Raw genomic sequence first — 18,024 nt, forward strand, 5'->3', positions numbered from 1 at the left:
CACAGCTCGCTTCTACTCAAATTCTGAACTTTTTCATTTCAATTAATCCACCTTAGATGGTCTATGCTCCGGCACTCTACGCTAACCGAGCTTCAGTATCTCGAAGAAACTTAAGAGATCAGTAGATTCAACTCTGGAATCATTGCCTAGCACATTTCTGTGGAATCCGCGCTCACCCTTTCCGCAGGTATATTTGATCCCTCTGATGGTGGTGTCAAACCGCACTTTTCTATCTTTCTCTGTAAACTCGAAGTGGGAATCGTCAGCTATTTGACGCTCGAACCGCTGCGCCCCGTGAATGAGGATGTCTAGTCCCTGGGGCGTCCGCAGCTCGCTATGCATGGACGACCTGCGTCTCAGGGGGCTGCAGGCAGTGCACTCTCTAATGACTGATGCTGATGCTATTTTACGCATGGACCCTGTTGTGGGAGAGACAAGCTTGGGTGACTCCATAGGAACGGTTAGTGCCATGGTCGGTGATTGAAGAGACGGAGTGATGGCAGCATGGCCTACCTCATTAATGACGTTGGAGTGGTGAAGGGGTGGGAGAGGAGAGGGAGCAGTTGATAGCGGTGAGAGCTGTCCCTCAGGTGACGCCCAGGCAGTCAGAATGGATGGAGGTGCAGATGTAAAGGTAGGTGTATGGTTTGCCTCTGTTGTTGCAATTAGAGATTCCTGGTAATGCCTATCCGCTAATTGCAATATAGTAGACGGCTTATTTATTCGCTCCTCATTTTTACGAACATCCAAAGGTGTAAGTCGCTTCTGTCCGGAGACTACTATATCAAGTTCTGCATCCATACTAACTAGGAACTGTACAAAGTCTGTTACTGTATCATTCTTAAATTCGCGTTGAAACTGCTTTAATTGATTGATGAAGAAATCCCTAAGTGCTATTGAAATGTCAAGCTGCCGTAACTTTCCTATCACAGTGTTGTATGTCTGCGCGCTGTGTATAGAAAAGTTGACATCCTTATCAATATATTGCAAGTACACCAGTATTAGTAGGGCCTCGATTGCCATGTGGTTTAAAGGTCTTAATAGAATAATAAATATTTGGGAATATATTGCCTCTCTATGCTGAGTAAGACTCTCCATCAATTCCTTTGTAGCCTTTTTCATCTCGCTAGACGTGCAGTATTTCTTCTTCATATACCGAAACAGAAAACAGTTAAAGTCGTCTGAAATAGAGCAATCTTCTTTCTTATTTGCACCCAGAAATAGCTCCTTATACCTATCTGACGTGATTGCAGAAATCAGCTTATGCAGCCAGAGTGCCGACCGGGTTGTTGCACGAGGCTTTCGTTGCTGAGCAGCGTTTAGAGCTGGCCAGGCTTCTTTTGTGTATATTCTATATTCTTTTCCGTTGGCTTGTTTATACGTGGTAATAAACAGATTGGCAGCAGAGTCGAAAATAGAGCTGCGCGATATAGCAGCAGTTAATTGCTTTCTGATGGCCACCTGGTCACGAGGTGTCATATTATGAAAAACTGGATACACAGTTTTCTCTTCTTGTGCAGGTTCCCGTGCAGATCCGGGGCTTTCTGCAGGTGCGTTTGATTTATGATCGCTAATGGTAACGTTCTGTGTAGAGTCTTGTATAAGCTCATTCGATGATCTAGAGGATGCTCGCTTTGCGTGATCCAAGGGCTTATTGAGAGGAAGAACAGCAAGTGCAGATTGAGTTCGCAGAGGTCTAGAGACAGACACAAGACCCGTGATAGGAGGCGCAGAGAAAACTGGAGAAGGCATGGTATGTCTGTCCGAATCCGAAGAGCCATCTTCTATCTCGGTATTCGATGCGGTGTGGCCTAGAAAGGAATGTTCTGTCTTCACATCACTTATATCAAATGAAGCTTTTCGTGGAGGAAGCCCAGAATGTGCCCTCACAGGGTCCTTTTCAAGCGAGTCAGAGACGCGCTCATCGAGCTTGTAGATTCTGGTTATTGCCTGAGCAGGTAAATTTGGAAGTGTACCGAGAGTAAATGCCCGCTGTCTAATACTTGAACTTTCTCGTTCATGAAGGACTGCATCTGCTTTCAGAGAGGAATTACTATTAAGAGAAATGCCCGTGCTGTTGGATCTAGGGGGTCCTTTGTCTCTCCGAGGTAGACTGATTGGTGGCGGCGGGGGTGTCTTTAAAGCCTGATCTGGGACATTGGTGGCTAGAGATGTGCCCGACAACGCTCGATTGTTGCTGTGTGCGGCAAACTTCGTTAGCAGACTTCGCATGCTCAAACCAAGATTTTGGTGAGTAACAGGAATAGTAAGGAGACAAGATTTACACGGTGCGACATTAGTGCTCCTCTATCTTGAAGTTATACAACGGGGTAAGGTACTTATCCTCCACACCCATACTCTTGAGCTCTTCTATCTTCTTCCAGCGATAGTCATCAAACATGTTCTTTCTCGCCTCCAGCTCGCTGCGTATCCTCTCGTTTTCAGCACTAACTGCCTCTTTCCCTGTGAGTTTTTCTTTTAGCGCAAGGTGTTCATCCAATTGTCGCTTGGTCTCTTCCGCTATAAGTTTCTGACGCAGCTTCTCGCGTTCCTTTTCTTTCTGAAGCTCTTCATAGCATCGCTTATTTCGTTCTAGGTCAGCTAAGTACTCTTCGCGCTCGCGTCTAGCCTCCTCCGCTTTGACTGCGAGGCGGAGGTCGAGAGCTTCTTTCTGTTCGCGCTGGAACCGGATCTGCTTCTCCTGTTCTTCTCGGAGCCTTGCCTCGCGTGCTCTCTCCTTCTTTTCCAAGGTAGCTCGCAGGCGCGCCTCTTCAATCTCTGCCATCTTATTGTCCTTCTTTGCTTGCTGCTGCTGGAGGGCAGCAAACTCGATGTTCTTGCGCCTTTCCTCAATGATCCTTTCTTCCTCCTTCTTCCTTTCCTCGATCTCCTTTTGACGAAGCATGGCAGCAAGTCGCAAGTCCTCCTCACGCTCAAGCATCTTCTCACGCTCCTTAAGACGCATAGTTTCAGCGTTAATGGCATCAGCTTCACGTCGAAGGCGCCTTTCGTTAGCTTCCTTGGCTTCTTGAATGGCTTTGCTCTTGGCCTCCTCTGCCTTTATATATGCTGCCAGCTGCTCTGCTTCTCGAAGCTCCGCTTCCTTCTCAAGTAATGCATTCTGCTGACGAATAAGCATGTCATTCTCCATATGTATGCGGAGGCTTTCCTTCTCCTGGGCCTCTTTATCACGCAACCTCTTCTTTTCATCTTCGATTTCCTTGAGAACGCGCTCAACACGTTCCTTTTCATCGAGTGCTTCCATTTTTTCTTCAATAATCTTTCGTTCAGCAGCAGCAATCTGCCGGTCGCGAACTGTGTAGACCTTGGCCTGCATGGCAAGACTATCAATCTGTCGAACAATTCCCTCCTGCTGAAGCTTAGCAGCAGTGAACTGGGAATTAAGTTCGTTGCGTCGCGCGGTCATCTGTTTTTCCTCAGATGATGGGGCTTTATTGGCTTTGCGTTGTGTTTCTATGGCTTCTATTTTGTCGGCACGAGTTGCTGCAGCCTTATTTCTCGCAGCTACGTGCTCCCTTTTACGCTCCCTCACTTGATCTTCTTTGAAATGATCAGAAATCGCATTAGTGCGCATACGTGCGAGGTCATCCTCTGTGATGAGTTGTGCCTTATCGGAATTTGGCGGCAAAAGAGCCTTCAGCGTAGAGGTTAAAATGATATTACCTCTCATCGACCTACGGATCAAATTATTTTTGGAATTTCCTGTCTCCTACCGAACTTTGTAAAAAAGCATTGAACAGTGGACAGCGCGGTATCCATGCTGCGAGTATGTCTCTGATATCCTATTACTGCGACGTTACCATCTGGATGCTTCCTCGCATAGAAAGGCCGGCACTCATCCATGTACACGGATTCGAAAGGCTGCAAGTTGCGGCCTCAGCAGAACCTCCAGTCTTTTACAGGAGAACTATAGACTGTCTGCAGCCTCTTAGGATAATTTATCTATTTTCGCACTTCAGTACCCCATCCACGACGATGACCAGTAGACAGCAGCGACTCCTGCCTCGGACATAGCGCTAGATGCCGCCCAGCTCAGAACTCGTCAGCTAACATGTTCTGCCCGAACGGGAGAGGCGCTTGGACAGCTGAGTGCAGAGGGAGCTATCTGTTGAGGTTATCCAATGGTTGTATCACCACGCACTCTTCCTTCATCGCTTCCATTTCTAAGACTTGCAGGAGAAGTCACAGACCCTATAGCAGCAGGGTAACGCTTGTTCAGACGATGCGCTCACCCCGCCCCTGAGCGTACTGGATGAATCGGTGCTGATCTTCTTGTCTCTAGTAGTTGACCCTGATCACTACAGCAGGTGTAGAACTTGTATGGTGGTGGACCTTATCCCGCCGCATAGGCTTAGATTTAAGGAGTAGAACATGCAGAGCTTCTTGGGGCCCGGCAGCTCGTTGCAGGCGGTGACAGAAGGGTCTCTCTGGCCAGTTGGGCAAGCATCATCCTATGCTTGCCACGGCCGCTGGGAATGCCGGTGTCACGTGTGTAGCTCGTAGGGTGAGCTCTTTTCGGAGCGCCCAATCTCCTTTTTATTCGTGAAGGCGAGACCCGTTCACAACAGACCAATGACGACAGATAGATGGCTCCATACTGTTCACTCAGGCTGTCTACCCCAAGCAGTAGGGCCGTTCTCCTTCGTAAGGCAGAGGAGACCATACGTTCACAAAGATACCCTTAAGTGAAGTGGCTTGGATGTGATATGTGTTTTCGGAGACTCTGGTGTACACAGTTGCTCATCCTCCGATACCAGACTGCTCCATAGGCCGCCGGCCACGCTGGAGTGCCCCAAGGCGGGCCCAGATGAGAGTGCGTGTGCTGATAGCTTGTCCACCAGACCCTCCTGGCAGCAGAGCGCCGTCGTGGCAGGAGAGCCTGCCCCTTGCATCGGCCGGTCGGTTGCTGAGGAACCCCTGGTGCTCTGTCTGTGAGAGGAGACTGCCCATGAGGGCCCTGTACGCTGCTCCCCTGCACCGACTGGCACAGCAGGGGAGCCGGATGCCGAGGGACACCTCCAGAGTCTCGGGTCTCTACAGGACAGGACACACGGCAGAGACATCTGCATGCGGGCCGGGAGTCCTGCTCGGCCCCGTCCCTCGTCTGACATCTTGGTTCCTCGGGAGCCCTGTCAGCACCACCGGAGGCAGGAGCTCTCCAGGAGCGCTGGACTGGGCCCGCATGGAGTGGATGGCCCCACAGCCACTGCACGGGCCTCCAGGGCAGGGGGTCTCTGCTGCCATTGCAAGCTATAGCAGCGTGGGGGCCGCCCCGTGTGCTGCCCCCTCTGCCGTGGCGGGGCTTCAGGCATGCCATCGGGACTGTCCGACGGTCACCGGTTGGGCCCTGTGTGACAGCAACAGACGAGAAGGCTGCCCCACAACGACATGCCCTCGCTGGAGGACTGTCAGCAGGGGGGAGGAAGCTGTGACCCACTGGGGGGAGTGAACGATCTCCGTGGGTCCAGGCGCGCTGCACTGTGGGTCCGTCGGCTCGGCCTCTGACGGGAAGGCTGGGGCCCTCGCTGATGGTCGAGCAGAGTCACCACAGGGGGGCACGAGCTCGAGTAAGTGGGGGCCTTCTAGCAGGGTGCATGTCAACCGAGCGAGGAGAACGACACGGCAGTCACGAAAGGAGCCATGAACTCCTGAGTCCTCTGAGGTTTGTACTAGGCTCGCTGGGCTTATCAATCTCAGGCTCTAGTTCGCTCGAGTGAGCACTGCAAGGGTGAGAAGGGAACCTAAATGGAGATAAGCCTCCACAAGTGGCGGACAGAGTATCTGTGATCGACGCTTGCCACTGATGCTGTCTGGCAACTTAGCTTTGCAGAGGCCCATTGAGTAAGCACTCCAGGCAGTAACAACGCAGCCAACTAGCCACTGCTCTAGACTGCTCCTGAAGACCTGCAGCGAGAGAAGGCGAAGTCCCCAGAGCTTGCTGATGCAGTGCCAGAGCTTATGCTCTTCTTCGATGATCTGCTGAGGATATCTCAACGGCTCCAAGACTGTGGAGAGGGAAGCTTGATAGTAGGAATTCATAACCAGTGTTCCTTGGGCCCCGTAGGCCCTCCTCTCCAGTCATGGCGAGCTGCCGGGCCCTGAGAACGTCGGAGGGCCTTGCTGATGTGCATGGGCAGTGGGCAAGAGGATCCCCAACGTCTACGGTTCACAGGAGCTGTTTTACTACAGGCTGTCAGGCTTCTTCCCCGACATCACAGGGTTTTTGAAGCAGAGGCCTGGCAGAAAGAAGGTGGTGATAAGATAGCCAGGTCTCCAGCAGTGCAACAGAGAAGACCCTTGCTCTATCAGCGATGACTCGCTTCTGTTTCCTGACACAATCGAGCATTGACTGAAGTTACTTACGGGATCCTTGGGGTGTGCTCGTAGGCAAGGGTCCTAGCAGTACAACGCTGAAGGTGACTGGTAGATGGAATGAACAAATCCAAAGCTCTAGTGCCTACCCTGCACTGGTGCCCAGCCGGCTACAACCCCACAATTGAAGTCATCTCTCGTTGGGCACTTACCACACAAGGCAAGAAGGGCAGAGGGGATCCAGGGCGTACAATCTGTGTTTGGTGCGCTATCTGGATGATCTGTAAACAATACCGTGAATCGCAAGTTTACCAGTGCACGCGTTTCCTTTGTGACCATGGAATAAAAATGTCGTCTACAGATGATTCAGATCACTGCTCTCAGGAGCACGACGACACCCCGCCCCTCATGTCTGAGAAGGACACAGATGAGGAGGATGTGGGCGAGAACAGCCCCGCTAGGCCTCCGCGAGCAATTGGTGAGGATGAGGATGGCGTCACCGACCTCATGAAGGCGGCCAAGCGAAACGACGTGGATGCAGTGAAGCGCTACATTCCTCAGCAGGCAAGGATGGTGGCGAAGCTTGTCAGGGCAGGGATGGTAGAGATATACGAGGGGACAGCCATGATGGTCGCCGCGGTGCTCGGACACGTTGAGGCGGTGAAGCTGCTGATGAAGCACGAGCGTTGCATGAGGAGTAACAATGAGTACACGGCCCTCATGTGGGCGACAGCCAACGAGCGTATCGAGGTTGTGAGGCTACTCCTGGATGCTGAGGGCTGCATGGAGAGGGACAGGGGCTGGACTGCCCTCACAATTGCAGCATACTTTGGTTGTTTGGAGTGTGTCAAATTGCTGTTGGAGAAGGAGAAGTACATAAGCAGCAGGTCTGCTCTTTGCGTAGCTGATATGAACGGTCATTCCAAAGTGGTGTCTCTTCTCAAGAGTGAAGGCGTTGGACTGGAGGAGCCCTGTCTACGGATGCCGCCCAGAAAGCCCGTGAGTGAACGCGCCTAACTGTTGGTTGCATTTGATGATAGATCGGATTCCCCTCAAGCTGTGCAGCAAACAGACACCCTAATGAAGTGGTGGCTGTTAGTGGGTCACACAGCCACCCGTTTCCGCAGAGGCCAGGGGGAACAGACCTTCTCACCCTCGGTCAGCGCTAGGACACCGGTGGGTGAAACGGTCGCACAGGTGGCCTTCTCGCTCCTGATGCAGAAGCCCTCCGCAAGTATTGGACCACTACAGATCTGTAGACATAAACTCCTGTGGAAACGGATCGTTTCCAAAACTGTAGATTACCAAAATAATAAAACCAGGATGCACGCTGCTTCGTCTGGATCCGCAACAATAGCTTTCAGTGTCCCACCGTTCACTCTCAGAGGGCTCTACAAGCAACTGAATGACGTGCTTAATGAAAGTCCCGCGGGAACAGTCTACTCTCTCAAGGATTATCTGGGCCTCGCCGTAAAGGAGGTCCTGCTCGACGGCCTGGACAAGGGGGATCTGGACACCATCAGACTAGAGCTGGCCACCCTTCTCGACCTCTCCCATCCGGGGGTCCTCAAGCACCATCAAGTGGTCGAGGATGATGACTTCATCTACGTCGTCACGGACCGCCACGACAAGACTCTCGAGTGCCTCCTCACTGAACACAAGCGAAGGAAGATCCCCGTCCCTATCGCTGTGATTCTCTCCGTCCTGAGGCAGGTCGCTGCCGCCCTCGCCTATCTCTACGGCCTCAGTGGGATAGGTACTAGGGGGCTCGTCCACCGCGACCTCAGGCCTGCCAATATATTTATCAGCGCAGATGGTGAGTACTTCGTCATCGCTGGTCTCGGCCTCTGCAGGAACGCCCTGAGAGGCGGGAGCATCACCGCGATAACAAGGCCGTACATGGCCCCCGAGGTGCTCCTCCACAACGAGACCAGCCCTGCCTCCGATGTGTGGAGCCTCGGGGTCATCGTCTACGAGCTTACTATTCTGAGGAGACCGGACTTCCTAGAAGGTAAAGACCCAAAAGACGTCTTCGTTGACGGGTGGAGGCCGAACCTGAGCGGTGTCACCGATGGCTTCATAAAGAGCATTCTGGAAAGGATATTCGTGCTGGAGCCAGAGAGGAGGCCAACGGCCAAGGGACTGTGCGAGATGCTCGCCACAGCAGACATCCCAGTTAGTGAGCTGGGGCATCGGTGTGTGGCACTAGAAGACAAATGCAGCGCCTTGGAGGCTGCTTTGAACAGTGCTAATGCTAATATCGTGCTTCTGAAGGACGAGCTCAAGGTCGAGTCGGATAAGGTCACTGCTCTTGAGGCAGCCCTCGACGCCAGGTCTGCTGAGATTGCCTCTCTAAAGGGCGCTCTTGAGAACAGGCCAAGTGAGGCCGACGCCCTGGGACAGGAGCCCCGACTCAAGACCACCAGGATCGACGCGCTTGAAGATCAGTGCAAGGAGTATTTAGCCATGATTAAGGCACTGGAGGATAAGCTTGCACAATCTAGTAGTGGGATGAACACGAGTAGCCCCCAGATCAACCTCTCCGCGCTGCCTCAACTGATATACGCTGCACACACGAATGACATGGAGACTGTCCAGATGCTGGCCAACGAGAAAGATTGTATCGGTCAGCGCGACGAGCGGGGGATGACGGCCCTCATGCATGCAGCCCAGCAGGGGCACGGTGGGCCTGTTGAGCTGCTTGTTAAGAAGGAAAAGGGCCTCAAAGATAAAAACGGCTGGACCGCGCTCATGCACGCCGCACACGGGAACCATCCTGAGGTAGCTAGGATTCTCATCCCTCATGAGCATGGGAGGAAGAGCAAGAACGGCCGTACTGCTCTGATGATTGCTGCACAGGAGGGCCATGCGGAGGCTGCTTCTGTTCTGGCTCCGTACGAGGAGGACCTGACCGACAGACAAGGCAACACGGCCCTGATCCTTGCGGCAGAGGCAGGACACGAAGCTGTGGTGGAGGCTCTCGACCCAACCGATGATAGGGGCGTCACAGCGCTCATGCGGGCCGCGAAAAGAAACGACACATTAGCAGTAAGCGCACTCATACCCGTCCAGAAGAAGCGATTGGCACCTACTGGGACAGCGCTAATACAAGCAGCAATATGCGGCCACGTAGCAGCAGTACGACTGCTGATGCCATATGAGAGTAGGGCACGGGATGGTTGTGGTGCGACCGCCCTCATGAAGGCTGCCTCTGAGAATCATGCAGAAGTAGTGCAGCTGTTGATGGAGCGCGAAGGCTGCATGCTGGATCCCCATGGCTTACCCGCTATCGTGCACGCAGCGTATGGCGGCCGCTTAGAGATAGTGAAGCTGCTATTTGAAAAGGAGGGGCATCTAATAGACAAGTCTAATGAATCCTTCTTTGATAAGCTTGAGGCCAAGGGCTACTCTGAGATAGCATCCTTCCTTAGGGACAGCCGTACACCGGGCGCCGATGACTGCAACGATCACCAAGCTGCTCCACGAGCTCACGAGTAAACCCGTCGTTCCCTTCACGAGAAGCAGAAGGCCCTGGAGAACAGGCCATACGGACCAGCGCCCCATGCTTCTGGCCGTGCCAAAGTGCCATGAAACAGCGTCTCCAAGTTTTCTATCAATTATGTCTTATGAAGAGCCGCGATCGCAATTGGGAGGCAAAGAATGGCACTTATTGAGGCGGCCAAGGAGAACAGGCTGGACTACGTCAGGGCCCACAAGGCCGCGGACGCAGGCCAGAGGGACGCAGACGGGAAGACGGCGCTCATGTGGGCCGCCGAGGCCGGGCACACCGCCGTCGCCCTGGAGCTGGTCGACGCAGAGGCGGGCCTGGTCTCGAACGACGGGTCCTTCGCGCTGATCGCGGCGGCAAAGAGGGGGAACCTCGAGCTGATCCAGGCCCTTTTCGAGAAGGAGGGGAGGCTGCGGGACGCCGGCAAGCTCTCCGCCCTCAACCACGCCTCCAAGGCGAAGCAGTTCGAGGCGGCCAAGGTCCTCCGGCTGAAGACCATCGAGACGATGGACGCGGCGATGCTGGAGCAGCTCCGGCAGAGGGTCGCGGCCACCTACACCGAGATGGCCAAGAAGTCGCAGCAGGCCGAGGTCAAGAGCCACAACATGGCCATCTTCCGCTCGTTCTTCGAGGCGTTCTACTTCCTCTCCTGCTCGGGGATCGACCAGGGGGCGGAGATCTCGGAGGAGCAGCTGAACAAGTCCCTCGAGAAGTGCCTGGGCGAGATCCGCAAGCTCCTCAACTCGAAGAAGTACACGAAGTGCGTGAAGTGCCGCGCCAACGCCCCCAACCTGGTCTGCATGCCGTGCAAGCACTACGTCCTCTGCAAGGACTGCGGGAAGGACGTCGCCAGCAAGGTCTGTCCTGCTTGCAACAAGCCGGTCGAGGAGTTCATGGAGGTCTTCAAGTAAACGCCAAGAGGTGCTCCACGTCTGCAGATGTCCACCTAGTCGGGGCTCACCAGTAGGATTGCTTTGGCAGCTGCGCCACGAACCACACAGGACAGAGACGCGGTGATTGGCGCAGCCCCAGAAGGAGCCAGCGGACGCGACCCGTGACAGTCTGACAGGACCAGATTTGTGAAGACGTCTGTCTCTACAAGCCCCTCCACCCAGCGGCCGTAGCCGAGACCCACCCTGGCCCTCTTTCCCATCAGTCCACCCAGGCAAGGTTTACTGTAGAACCGATGCTTCCCGCTGTTCAGTGTATTTGTTTGACTAAAGACACGCGGGTCCTTTTCAGATGCGGCTGCAGGACCATCCCGCGTGGAGCTGGGAGAGCGCAACGGCCTCCTCCGCCGCGTACTGCTCCGGGGCGTCGGCAGGCTGCTCTCGTAGAGCCAGCCGTGGTGGGCCAGCGCCAGCCGTCCTCGCTGCACGGGCTTATGGAGAGCTGGTAGATGAGCTTCGTCAGGTGCTCGCGGAAGGCGGGGAGGCCCTGCAGCTCGAACACCCCGTATATGCGCGAGTAGTCCCCGCCGCGAAGGGCAGTATGTGCTTGGCGATCTTCAGAAGCACGACGATGGACGAAAGGCTGTTGACCTTGGACAGCTGGTACCCCGGGAAGCTGCACGTGAGCGTGCCCGCCGTGTTCATGTTGGCGGGGCTGTTGGTGCTATGTCTCCGCGCAGGAACGCCATCAGGTTGGCCAGGTTGTTCGGGATGTACGCCGTCGGCGGCCTGGAGCCCCGCCCGGGACGCTCTGCGCCGCGGCCCCTGGCTGGCCGCCGTGCTGGAGGGCTGCAGGATGTGCGAGACGTAGCCGTAGAAGCAGCGCGACGCCGTCAGCAGGCAGAACAGCCGCCTGCCGCTCACCAGGCTATGAAGGGGCCTCGCGGGGTCTAGCGCCGGGTCCGGCGGGGCGCCCTGCTTGGCGGGCCTGGCCTGCAGGAGGAGAAGGACGTGGAGGCAGCTCTTCAGCACAGACTCCCGGATGTGCCGCGTGGACGACGGGGTGTTGCTGGAGAACGCGCCCTTCTCGGCGTCCCTCGTCGTGCCCGCAGTCGCCTTGGCCGACAGGACCGTCTCCAGCATGTGGGGGACCCCACACAGCGCCAGGCGGAGCAGCGACGAGAGGAACGCCGGCATGTCGACCTCCCGGTTCAGGTGGTAGAGCTGGTGCCCCAGGACGCAGTCGGCCTCGTTGGAAATGCCGACGAGCATCGCCCGCTGGACGTCCAGGGGGAGCGCGTAGGCGAGCACGTTGACCAGCTCGTGGCACTTGATGCTGCGGAACCGCTCCTCGTGGTGGTTGAAGGACAGCGCCTTCTCTATGCACCGCTCGAAGTAGGGCAGATTGCCCTTCGCACCCGGCCTCCCCGAGAACGGGAAGGACGCGGTCAGCCCCCGCTTGACCCTGTTGAGGTACACGCGGTAGTCGCCGGTGGCCACCGCGTTGCCGAGGGTGCGCTCCAGCTCGGCGTCGTGCCCGCCGTGGAGGTCTGCCAGGGACTGCAGGCCGATCCGCACGTCCGGCCCGGGCGCCGCCTGTTGGGCTGGGGGCGTTGAAGGCCGTCATGACGCTTGCACACTCTGCCATCTGGTCTGCGACGCCCTTGTCGGCGTAGGGGAGACGTTGCCGGACGAGAAGGGGGCGGAAGCCGCTCGACGGTCTCGATCGCGCAGGACCCGGCGCTGCCCTGCTCCTCCAGGGCCATCCTGCGGATGCTCCGGCACGTCCGGGCCTGCTTGTGGCCGCCCAGGGGCCCAGGAGGAGGAGGAGCGCCTGCCTGGATCAGCTTGGAGAGCAGGCGCGCAAGGGCTGGACCAGGGCCCTGACGAAGCCTTCGAAGGTGCGGAGGCAGGGCAAGCAGTCGACCGAGCCGTCCAGGCGGTCGCAGACGGTGACCCCCCGCAGGTTCAGGGAGGCCAGCACAAGGTGCAGGACCTGGATGCAGTGGGCCAGGGGAGGCGGGAGCTGCTTGCTTGCGTTCTGCGTCGACTCCGCCCTCAGGTCCGAGAGGGAGGCCGCGCACTCGCCGGGACGCCGAACCGCTTGAGGACCTGCCTGAAAAGGGAGCCGCCGTTGTGGAGGAAGAGGAGGAGCGCCCGCCTCGCCTCGTCGGCGCCCATCTCGTCCTCGAAGAGCGAGAGGAACGACTCGCTGAGCTCGTAGATCGCCGGCTCCACGTCCGACCACACGACCGGGAGCGGGGCGGTCGTCCGGTTCTAGTCCAGGCTTCCGTCCCCCATGTTTGCGGTTTCATGGCCCGCGCGGCCCTCTGCCCCAATCCATAGGGCCATGGGCTTGAGCAGACGAGCGCTGCCCATTCATCCTCTACTATACGTTTCCACGGATGGCACCGTTCGCGGCAGGGGCACTGAAGCCTCAGGCGTTCCTCTCTGCCAACAACCATGAACTACGGTAAGGTCCTGACTAGGCTGGAAGGCGCTCTGGCGGTGGCACGGGCAACTGCTAGACCCGCCCGCATCGGCCTCTGGTCATGAAGGCGAGCTGGCCCTTCCTTGGTGTGTCCTCCATACTAGTGGGACTTGCCGCGCTTCCCCCTCACGTGCAGCCAAAGGCCATGGCCGACGTCCGCACTGGTCATATAGCCGACCTCCGCGACTCTGGTGGCAGCGTGCTTGCTCGCTTATTCCACGAGGCATGGGCATGGTAGTTACCGGCCTTGCTGCACAGCTCTTGACGGCGCCTTCCAGCCATTGCATCGGCCAGCTGTGCTACTTACAAGAAGCTCGCGCGCGTTCCCAACGTTGCAGCAACGCACGCTTGATCCCCGGCGGTGATTACTTTCATTAGTGGTGGTGCCCGCTCCGTCTCTAATCTGGTGTCGAACACACCAAGGATGATAGCGGCGCCACTCACGTTGCCGACGACTGCTTTATCCTGGCTTCTCAGATTGAAGGAGTGCTCTTGCTGGGCGTGGGCTCCCACGCTCCCCTTCATGGCCTCCTGGCCCTGTGCAATCTCTTCCTGGAAAAACGATATGCTGCTGTGCGCGATGTCGTGCACGGCATGTCGCCGAAGCAATAGCAGGGCTGCGCAATCATGCATCCACTTGGTGGGCTACATGACTTGGCCCGCCATGCTTCTCTGTGCCTTCTTGTCAGTGCTAAGCGGGCACCCTTACGACGGCCAGCGCCTATGCGGCTGCGTGTCTATTCAGCGTATTTGCTCGCGTCATTATCGATTTACCGTACTTGGTCTCCTCATTGAGCTCTGCAATTGTCAGCTGCCACAGAGCGAGGCAGGTTCTTACTCTGCCCGAGGGCGATTATTGTGGGAAGCTCCATGCAAAGAACGACTCCACAGCGGCTCAGTTTGTTATATGGACAGCTGGCAACCCGAGTTGTTCGTGGGGGAGACAGTGCCACAGACACATACCCTCTTCTCTCAATTCTAACAAGCAATCTTACAAGACCAGGAACAGAAGATTGCTGTCCATGAGGGCGGCTCTAAACTGCTCGGCGCATACAATGCACTCGAGAAGAGGCCTCCTGAAGATGTGCTGGTAGGCGCGGAATCGGACGGTCCGATCGAGACGCCGTCCCTGGCAGCCGCTGGTTCTCCTAGGGGCGACGAGCCCCATGCCCCCGATGGACTCCTACTTCCAAAGCCCCAGCCGGCAACGCCTGATGCCTCCAGGTGCTCCTCTCAAACTGACAGATTAAGGAAGTACTATGTTGAGCTAGCAGCCATGCATAGGCAGATTACCGTACTTCAGTCTTCCGTACGCGAATCAGAGACAGAGTGCGTGCCAGTTCTTAGATCCTTGTAGTTTAGTATTCCTAGGGGGTGCCTGGTTGGGGTGGGGGGCTGTGTTGGCTCCGGGAAGTCGAGCTTCCTATTGGCTATTCTGGGAGAGGTGGCCCTTTCGACATCAAGTAGTTCGGATTCCGCTCATATACACTCGGTGGGCCGTATTGCATACTGCTCGCAGGTGCCGTCCGTGTTTACAGGGACCATACAGTTCAATATCCAGTTATTCTTACCCTATGATGAAGAGAAAATGCAGCTTGCAACTCGACTCTCCTGTCTGGATGGGGACCTTTCTGAACTACCAGGGGGGCTTGCCACACTTGTTGGCAGCCGCGGTGTGACACTGTCTGGAGGACAGAAAGCTCGATTATCAATTGCCAGGGCCATCTACTCCGACGCGGATATTTACTTGTTTGATGATCCGTTCGCCTCTCTGGACTCTCATGTTTGCAAGTCGTTATGGAGCGAGACCATCAAAGGGTATCTACTTGCAAGGGGGAAGACCGTTGTGTTGGCGACCAATCAGATGCATTACTTTCGTTCGTGCTTAAAGGTGCTATTTATAGATGCTGGCACGATCAAAGAAGTGACACCAGAGAGCGTAGATATAGACTGTTCTCCTCTGCCCGTCGCAGAAGTCCTCTCACTGACCTCTATACAGGCTGTAGAGAAACACGACTCTGACTATCAAGTGCATCGAATGGCAGCAGTGCTTAAGGAGGAGAAATGCACGGAGCTGGGATCTGTTAATTCTAAATATTACAAGCTATGGTTCAAGGCAGGCGGGACCTGGAGATTCGTCATTTATGTTGTCATGTGGGTCTTCTGTATACTTATGTTGCAACTGGCGTCGCTGCTCATCAACTTCTGGACCGAACAGCGGCTAGGGCTGAGCACAGGTGGTTGCATAGGTCTGTTCTTGTCGTTCTCCTTTGCATTTATGGTGATCCTCTTCGTTGGGCAGCTCTTCTATATGCTGTTCACACGGAAGGCGGCAGAGAAGCTGTACTACAGCATGGAAGAGGGGCTTATCAATACATCGATGTCGTTCTATGACGCACACCCCATTGGACGGATCCTTAACCGCCTGATAGCAGACACAGGTACATGTGATTTGACGGTGAAGAATGGCCTAGCAGCGACATGTGAGAACTCCATCTTTGTGCTGGGTTCATTACTGGCCACTTTGCTGATGAGCTGGCCATCTACGTTTGTGCTAGTTCCCTTGCTGGGACTGTTCCTTTGGATGTTCATGGGATTTCGTGCTGTGTCGCCCCTCTTGCGACGCACCACCTCCCTCTTGAATAGCCATGTGTGTAACTTTATTCTAGACACATACTACAACCTGGCATCTCTTAGAGCGTATAGGTATGAAGCCCAGGCGGCAAGCTACTACGCCAGAGCCGTCCTAGCTATGGAGGCGGCATTTTGGATGGATGTTTCCCTCTACAGATGGCTACACTTTACAACTACCCTTCTATCTATCTGTGTGTCCGCAGTAGTTACTGTGTCCACTATCATAACGTCTTCTTTTGCTAACGGAGAGATATTTTCAGGTACCGTACTCATGAATGGCTTTGATGTTGTCATGATGTTAATAGATATGTGCTTCGGGATTGTTGCAATGGATCTTTCTATGGCCAGCGTGGAGAGGGTAGCAGAGTACGCTACTCTTGAACCAGAGAGTACAAGCGCTCCGCATAGCCCAAGTAGCTTGCCGGCAGACTCTACTCTCGGGCTTATTGTGCAAGATCTTTCGCTACGCTATCAACAGCATTTGCCAGTTGTGCTTCATGGGATCTCATTCACAGCGGCCAAGGGAGAGCGCGTTGCAATCATAGGAAAGACAGGGTCTGGCAAGTCATCCCTTGTCAATGCGATTCTCAGACTTGTCGAGCCAGAGGCGGGCTCTGAGATTCTCTTGAATGGCCTGAACCTGCTGAAGATGGGCTTACATCAGGCACGGTCTAAGGTGACGCTGATACCACAGGATCCTTTTATTTTCTCCGGGACACTGCGAGCCTATCTCTCCGGGGATAGACGGTTCTCAGATGAGGAGCTGTGGCGTGTCTTGGAGAAGACGCACTTGCGTGAATACTTCGCAGCTCAGTCAAAGCAACTTGACTACCACCTTTTTGATAACGGCAGCAACCTTTCGCTCGGACAGCGACAGCTTCTGTGCGTAGCCCACGCGCTGCTCAGAGACACAGAAGTCATCCTATTGGACGAGGTAACAGCACACGTAGATAGTGCCGCAGAGGCGGCTATTCAGGATGCCCTGGGGGCATATAAGGAGCAAAAGATCATTATTACGATAGCCCATAGACTCCGCACTGTTTGCAACCAGGATAGGGTTATTGTTATGGCCGGTGGTCAAATAGTCGAGCAGGGTCCTCCACGCGTGCTGTTTCACAAGCCTGACAGTATCTTTGCCAATATGGTAAGGTGTTCGGTAGATTCGGAAGACCTCGTCGATTTTCTTACGTCGATGTGAATTAGCATATGCTAGTAAATCCACAGAGCGCTTGCGTAGACAGGTAGCAGGGCGATCGACACCCCGCAGAAACGAGTCTTTTGCGGTCAGTGACACCTAAATTGTTGGATTGAGGCTCTGTCATAATAAAAGCATGTGTGGATTGGAAAACAACATGGAGGCCAAGCAGAGGGCGAAGCGTCTCAAGGGATACATGATACGGTATGACAAGCTTGCAAGGCAGCGCACACGACTTATGGACCACACCGAGCGTCTCGCAGACAGCCGCGTATCCGTGGACGAAGAGACACAGACTCGGGCGTCCTCGGCCGAGACATCCTTGCATGTACTATACCTGGATGGGCATGGAAACATCTGCCCCACCGTCCCGGTGCAGCCAGGGCTGCCAAGGTGGGTGTCTCTGCGCGTGAACTCCTGTGCCTCTCTTCTTCTATCGGTTCACAACATCGTAGTCAGGTCGGAGCTTGCCGCACGCTGTGAGACTAACGACGCCGCCGATCGCATTCTTACCAGAATCCAGACAAACCACGGACCTTCCGTCCAGATCCCCAACGAGTGCATCGTGCTCTGTCCCCCGCCGCCCCTCTTTCTTGAGTCCTTGCACTATCTCCTGGTGAAACTGCAGCTCTGCACGGCGCCGGTCCCAGGTGCTGACTCCCGAGTGGTCGGCGAGGTTGCGGCCCGCCCATTTACATTCAGCAGGAATATGACACATAAGGATCGTCAGTTTACACAAATATCCGACACCTACCCAATCGTCCTCGATTCGGAGGTTGTTGGAAGCCTGTGCTTGCGACTGGAAATGCTTTCGCACGACCATACAATCGAGACCACGCGTCACTTCACGGTAGACTGCTCCAGTCTTAATAGGCCCAATCAGAAAGAAAAACGAAGACTGATAGGCGCACAGACACAGACAACTGGATATCTCACTTCGACCTTAGAGGAAAGGCGGCTGTAAAGGCTATGA

General features: G+C 55.2%; 7 protein-coding genes across 7 annotated transcripts; 5 read left to right on the plus strand and 2 right to left on the minus strand.

Moving 5' to 3' along the window:
• Window positions 1–81: 81 nt before the first annotated feature.
• On the minus strand, window positions 82–2,232 carry GL50803_00137693 (uncharacterized protein; the record flags this gene model as incomplete). Its single annotated transcript, XM_001704338.1, has 1 exon — window positions 82–2,232. The coding sequence occupies one exon, from the start codon at window positions 2,230–2,232 to the stop codon at window positions 82–84; it is 2,151 nt and encodes a 716-aa protein (XP_001704390.1).
• A 64-nt stretch (window positions 2,233–2,296) lies between these two features.
• Window positions 2,297–3,691, minus strand: GL50803_0013372 (putative Spindle pole protein; the record flags this gene model as incomplete). Its single annotated transcript, XM_001704337.1, has 1 exon — window positions 2,297–3,691. The coding sequence occupies one exon, from the start codon at window positions 3,689–3,691 to the stop codon at window positions 2,297–2,299; it is 1,395 nt and encodes a 464-aa protein (XP_001704389.1).
• A 2,990-nt stretch (window positions 3,692–6,681) lies between these two features.
• On the plus strand, window positions 6,682–7,350 carry GL50803_00112937 (Ankyrin repeat protein 1; the record flags this gene model as incomplete). Its single annotated transcript, XM_001704336.2, has 1 exon — window positions 6,682–7,350. One exon carries the CDS (start codon window positions 6,682–6,684, stop codon window positions 7,348–7,350), a length of 669 nt encoding a protein of 222 aa, XP_001704388.2.
• A 63-nt stretch (window positions 7,351–7,413) lies between these two features.
• Window positions 7,414–9,831, plus strand: GL50803_00102542 (Kinase, NEK; the record flags this gene model as incomplete). The annotated part of the gene is made up of 1 exon (XM_001704335.2): window positions 7,414–9,831. One exon carries the CDS (start codon window positions 7,414–7,416, stop codon window positions 9,829–9,831), a length of 2,418 nt encoding a protein of 805 aa, XP_001704387.2.
• A 162-nt stretch (window positions 9,832–9,993) lies between these two features.
• GL50803_0061472 (Ankyrin repeat protein 2) lies at window positions 9,994–10,752 on the plus strand (the record flags this gene model as incomplete). Its single annotated transcript, XM_038046273.1, has 1 exon — window positions 9,994–10,752. The coding sequence occupies one exon, from the start codon at window positions 9,994–9,996 to the stop codon at window positions 10,750–10,752; it is 759 nt and encodes a 252-aa protein (XP_037901533.1).
• Window positions 10,753–14,810: 4,058 nt separating this feature from the next.
• GL50803_00221689 (Xenobiotic-transporting ATPase) lies at window positions 14,811–17,054 on the plus strand (the record flags this gene model as incomplete). Its single annotated transcript, XM_001705989.2, has 1 exon — window positions 14,811–17,054. The coding sequence occupies one exon, from the start codon at window positions 14,811–14,813 to the stop codon at window positions 17,052–17,054; it is 2,244 nt and encodes a 747-aa protein (XP_001706041.2).
• Window positions 17,055–17,187: 133 nt separating this feature from the next.
• Window positions 17,188–18,015, plus strand: GL50803_00137692 (uncharacterized protein; the record flags this gene model as incomplete). Its single annotated transcript, XM_038045726.1, has 1 exon — window positions 17,188–18,015. One exon carries the CDS (start codon window positions 17,188–17,190, stop codon window positions 18,013–18,015), a length of 828 nt encoding a protein of 275 aa, XP_037901534.1.
• Window positions 18,016–18,024: the final 9 nt, after the last annotated feature.

The sequence above is a fragment of the Giardia intestinalis genome, chromosome 1, assembly GCF_000002435.2.
Source record: "Giardia intestinalis strain WB C6 chromosome 1, whole genome shotgun sequence".
Taxonomy (NCBI): Eukaryota; Fornicata; order Diplomonadida; family Hexamitidae; genus Giardia; species Giardia duodenalis.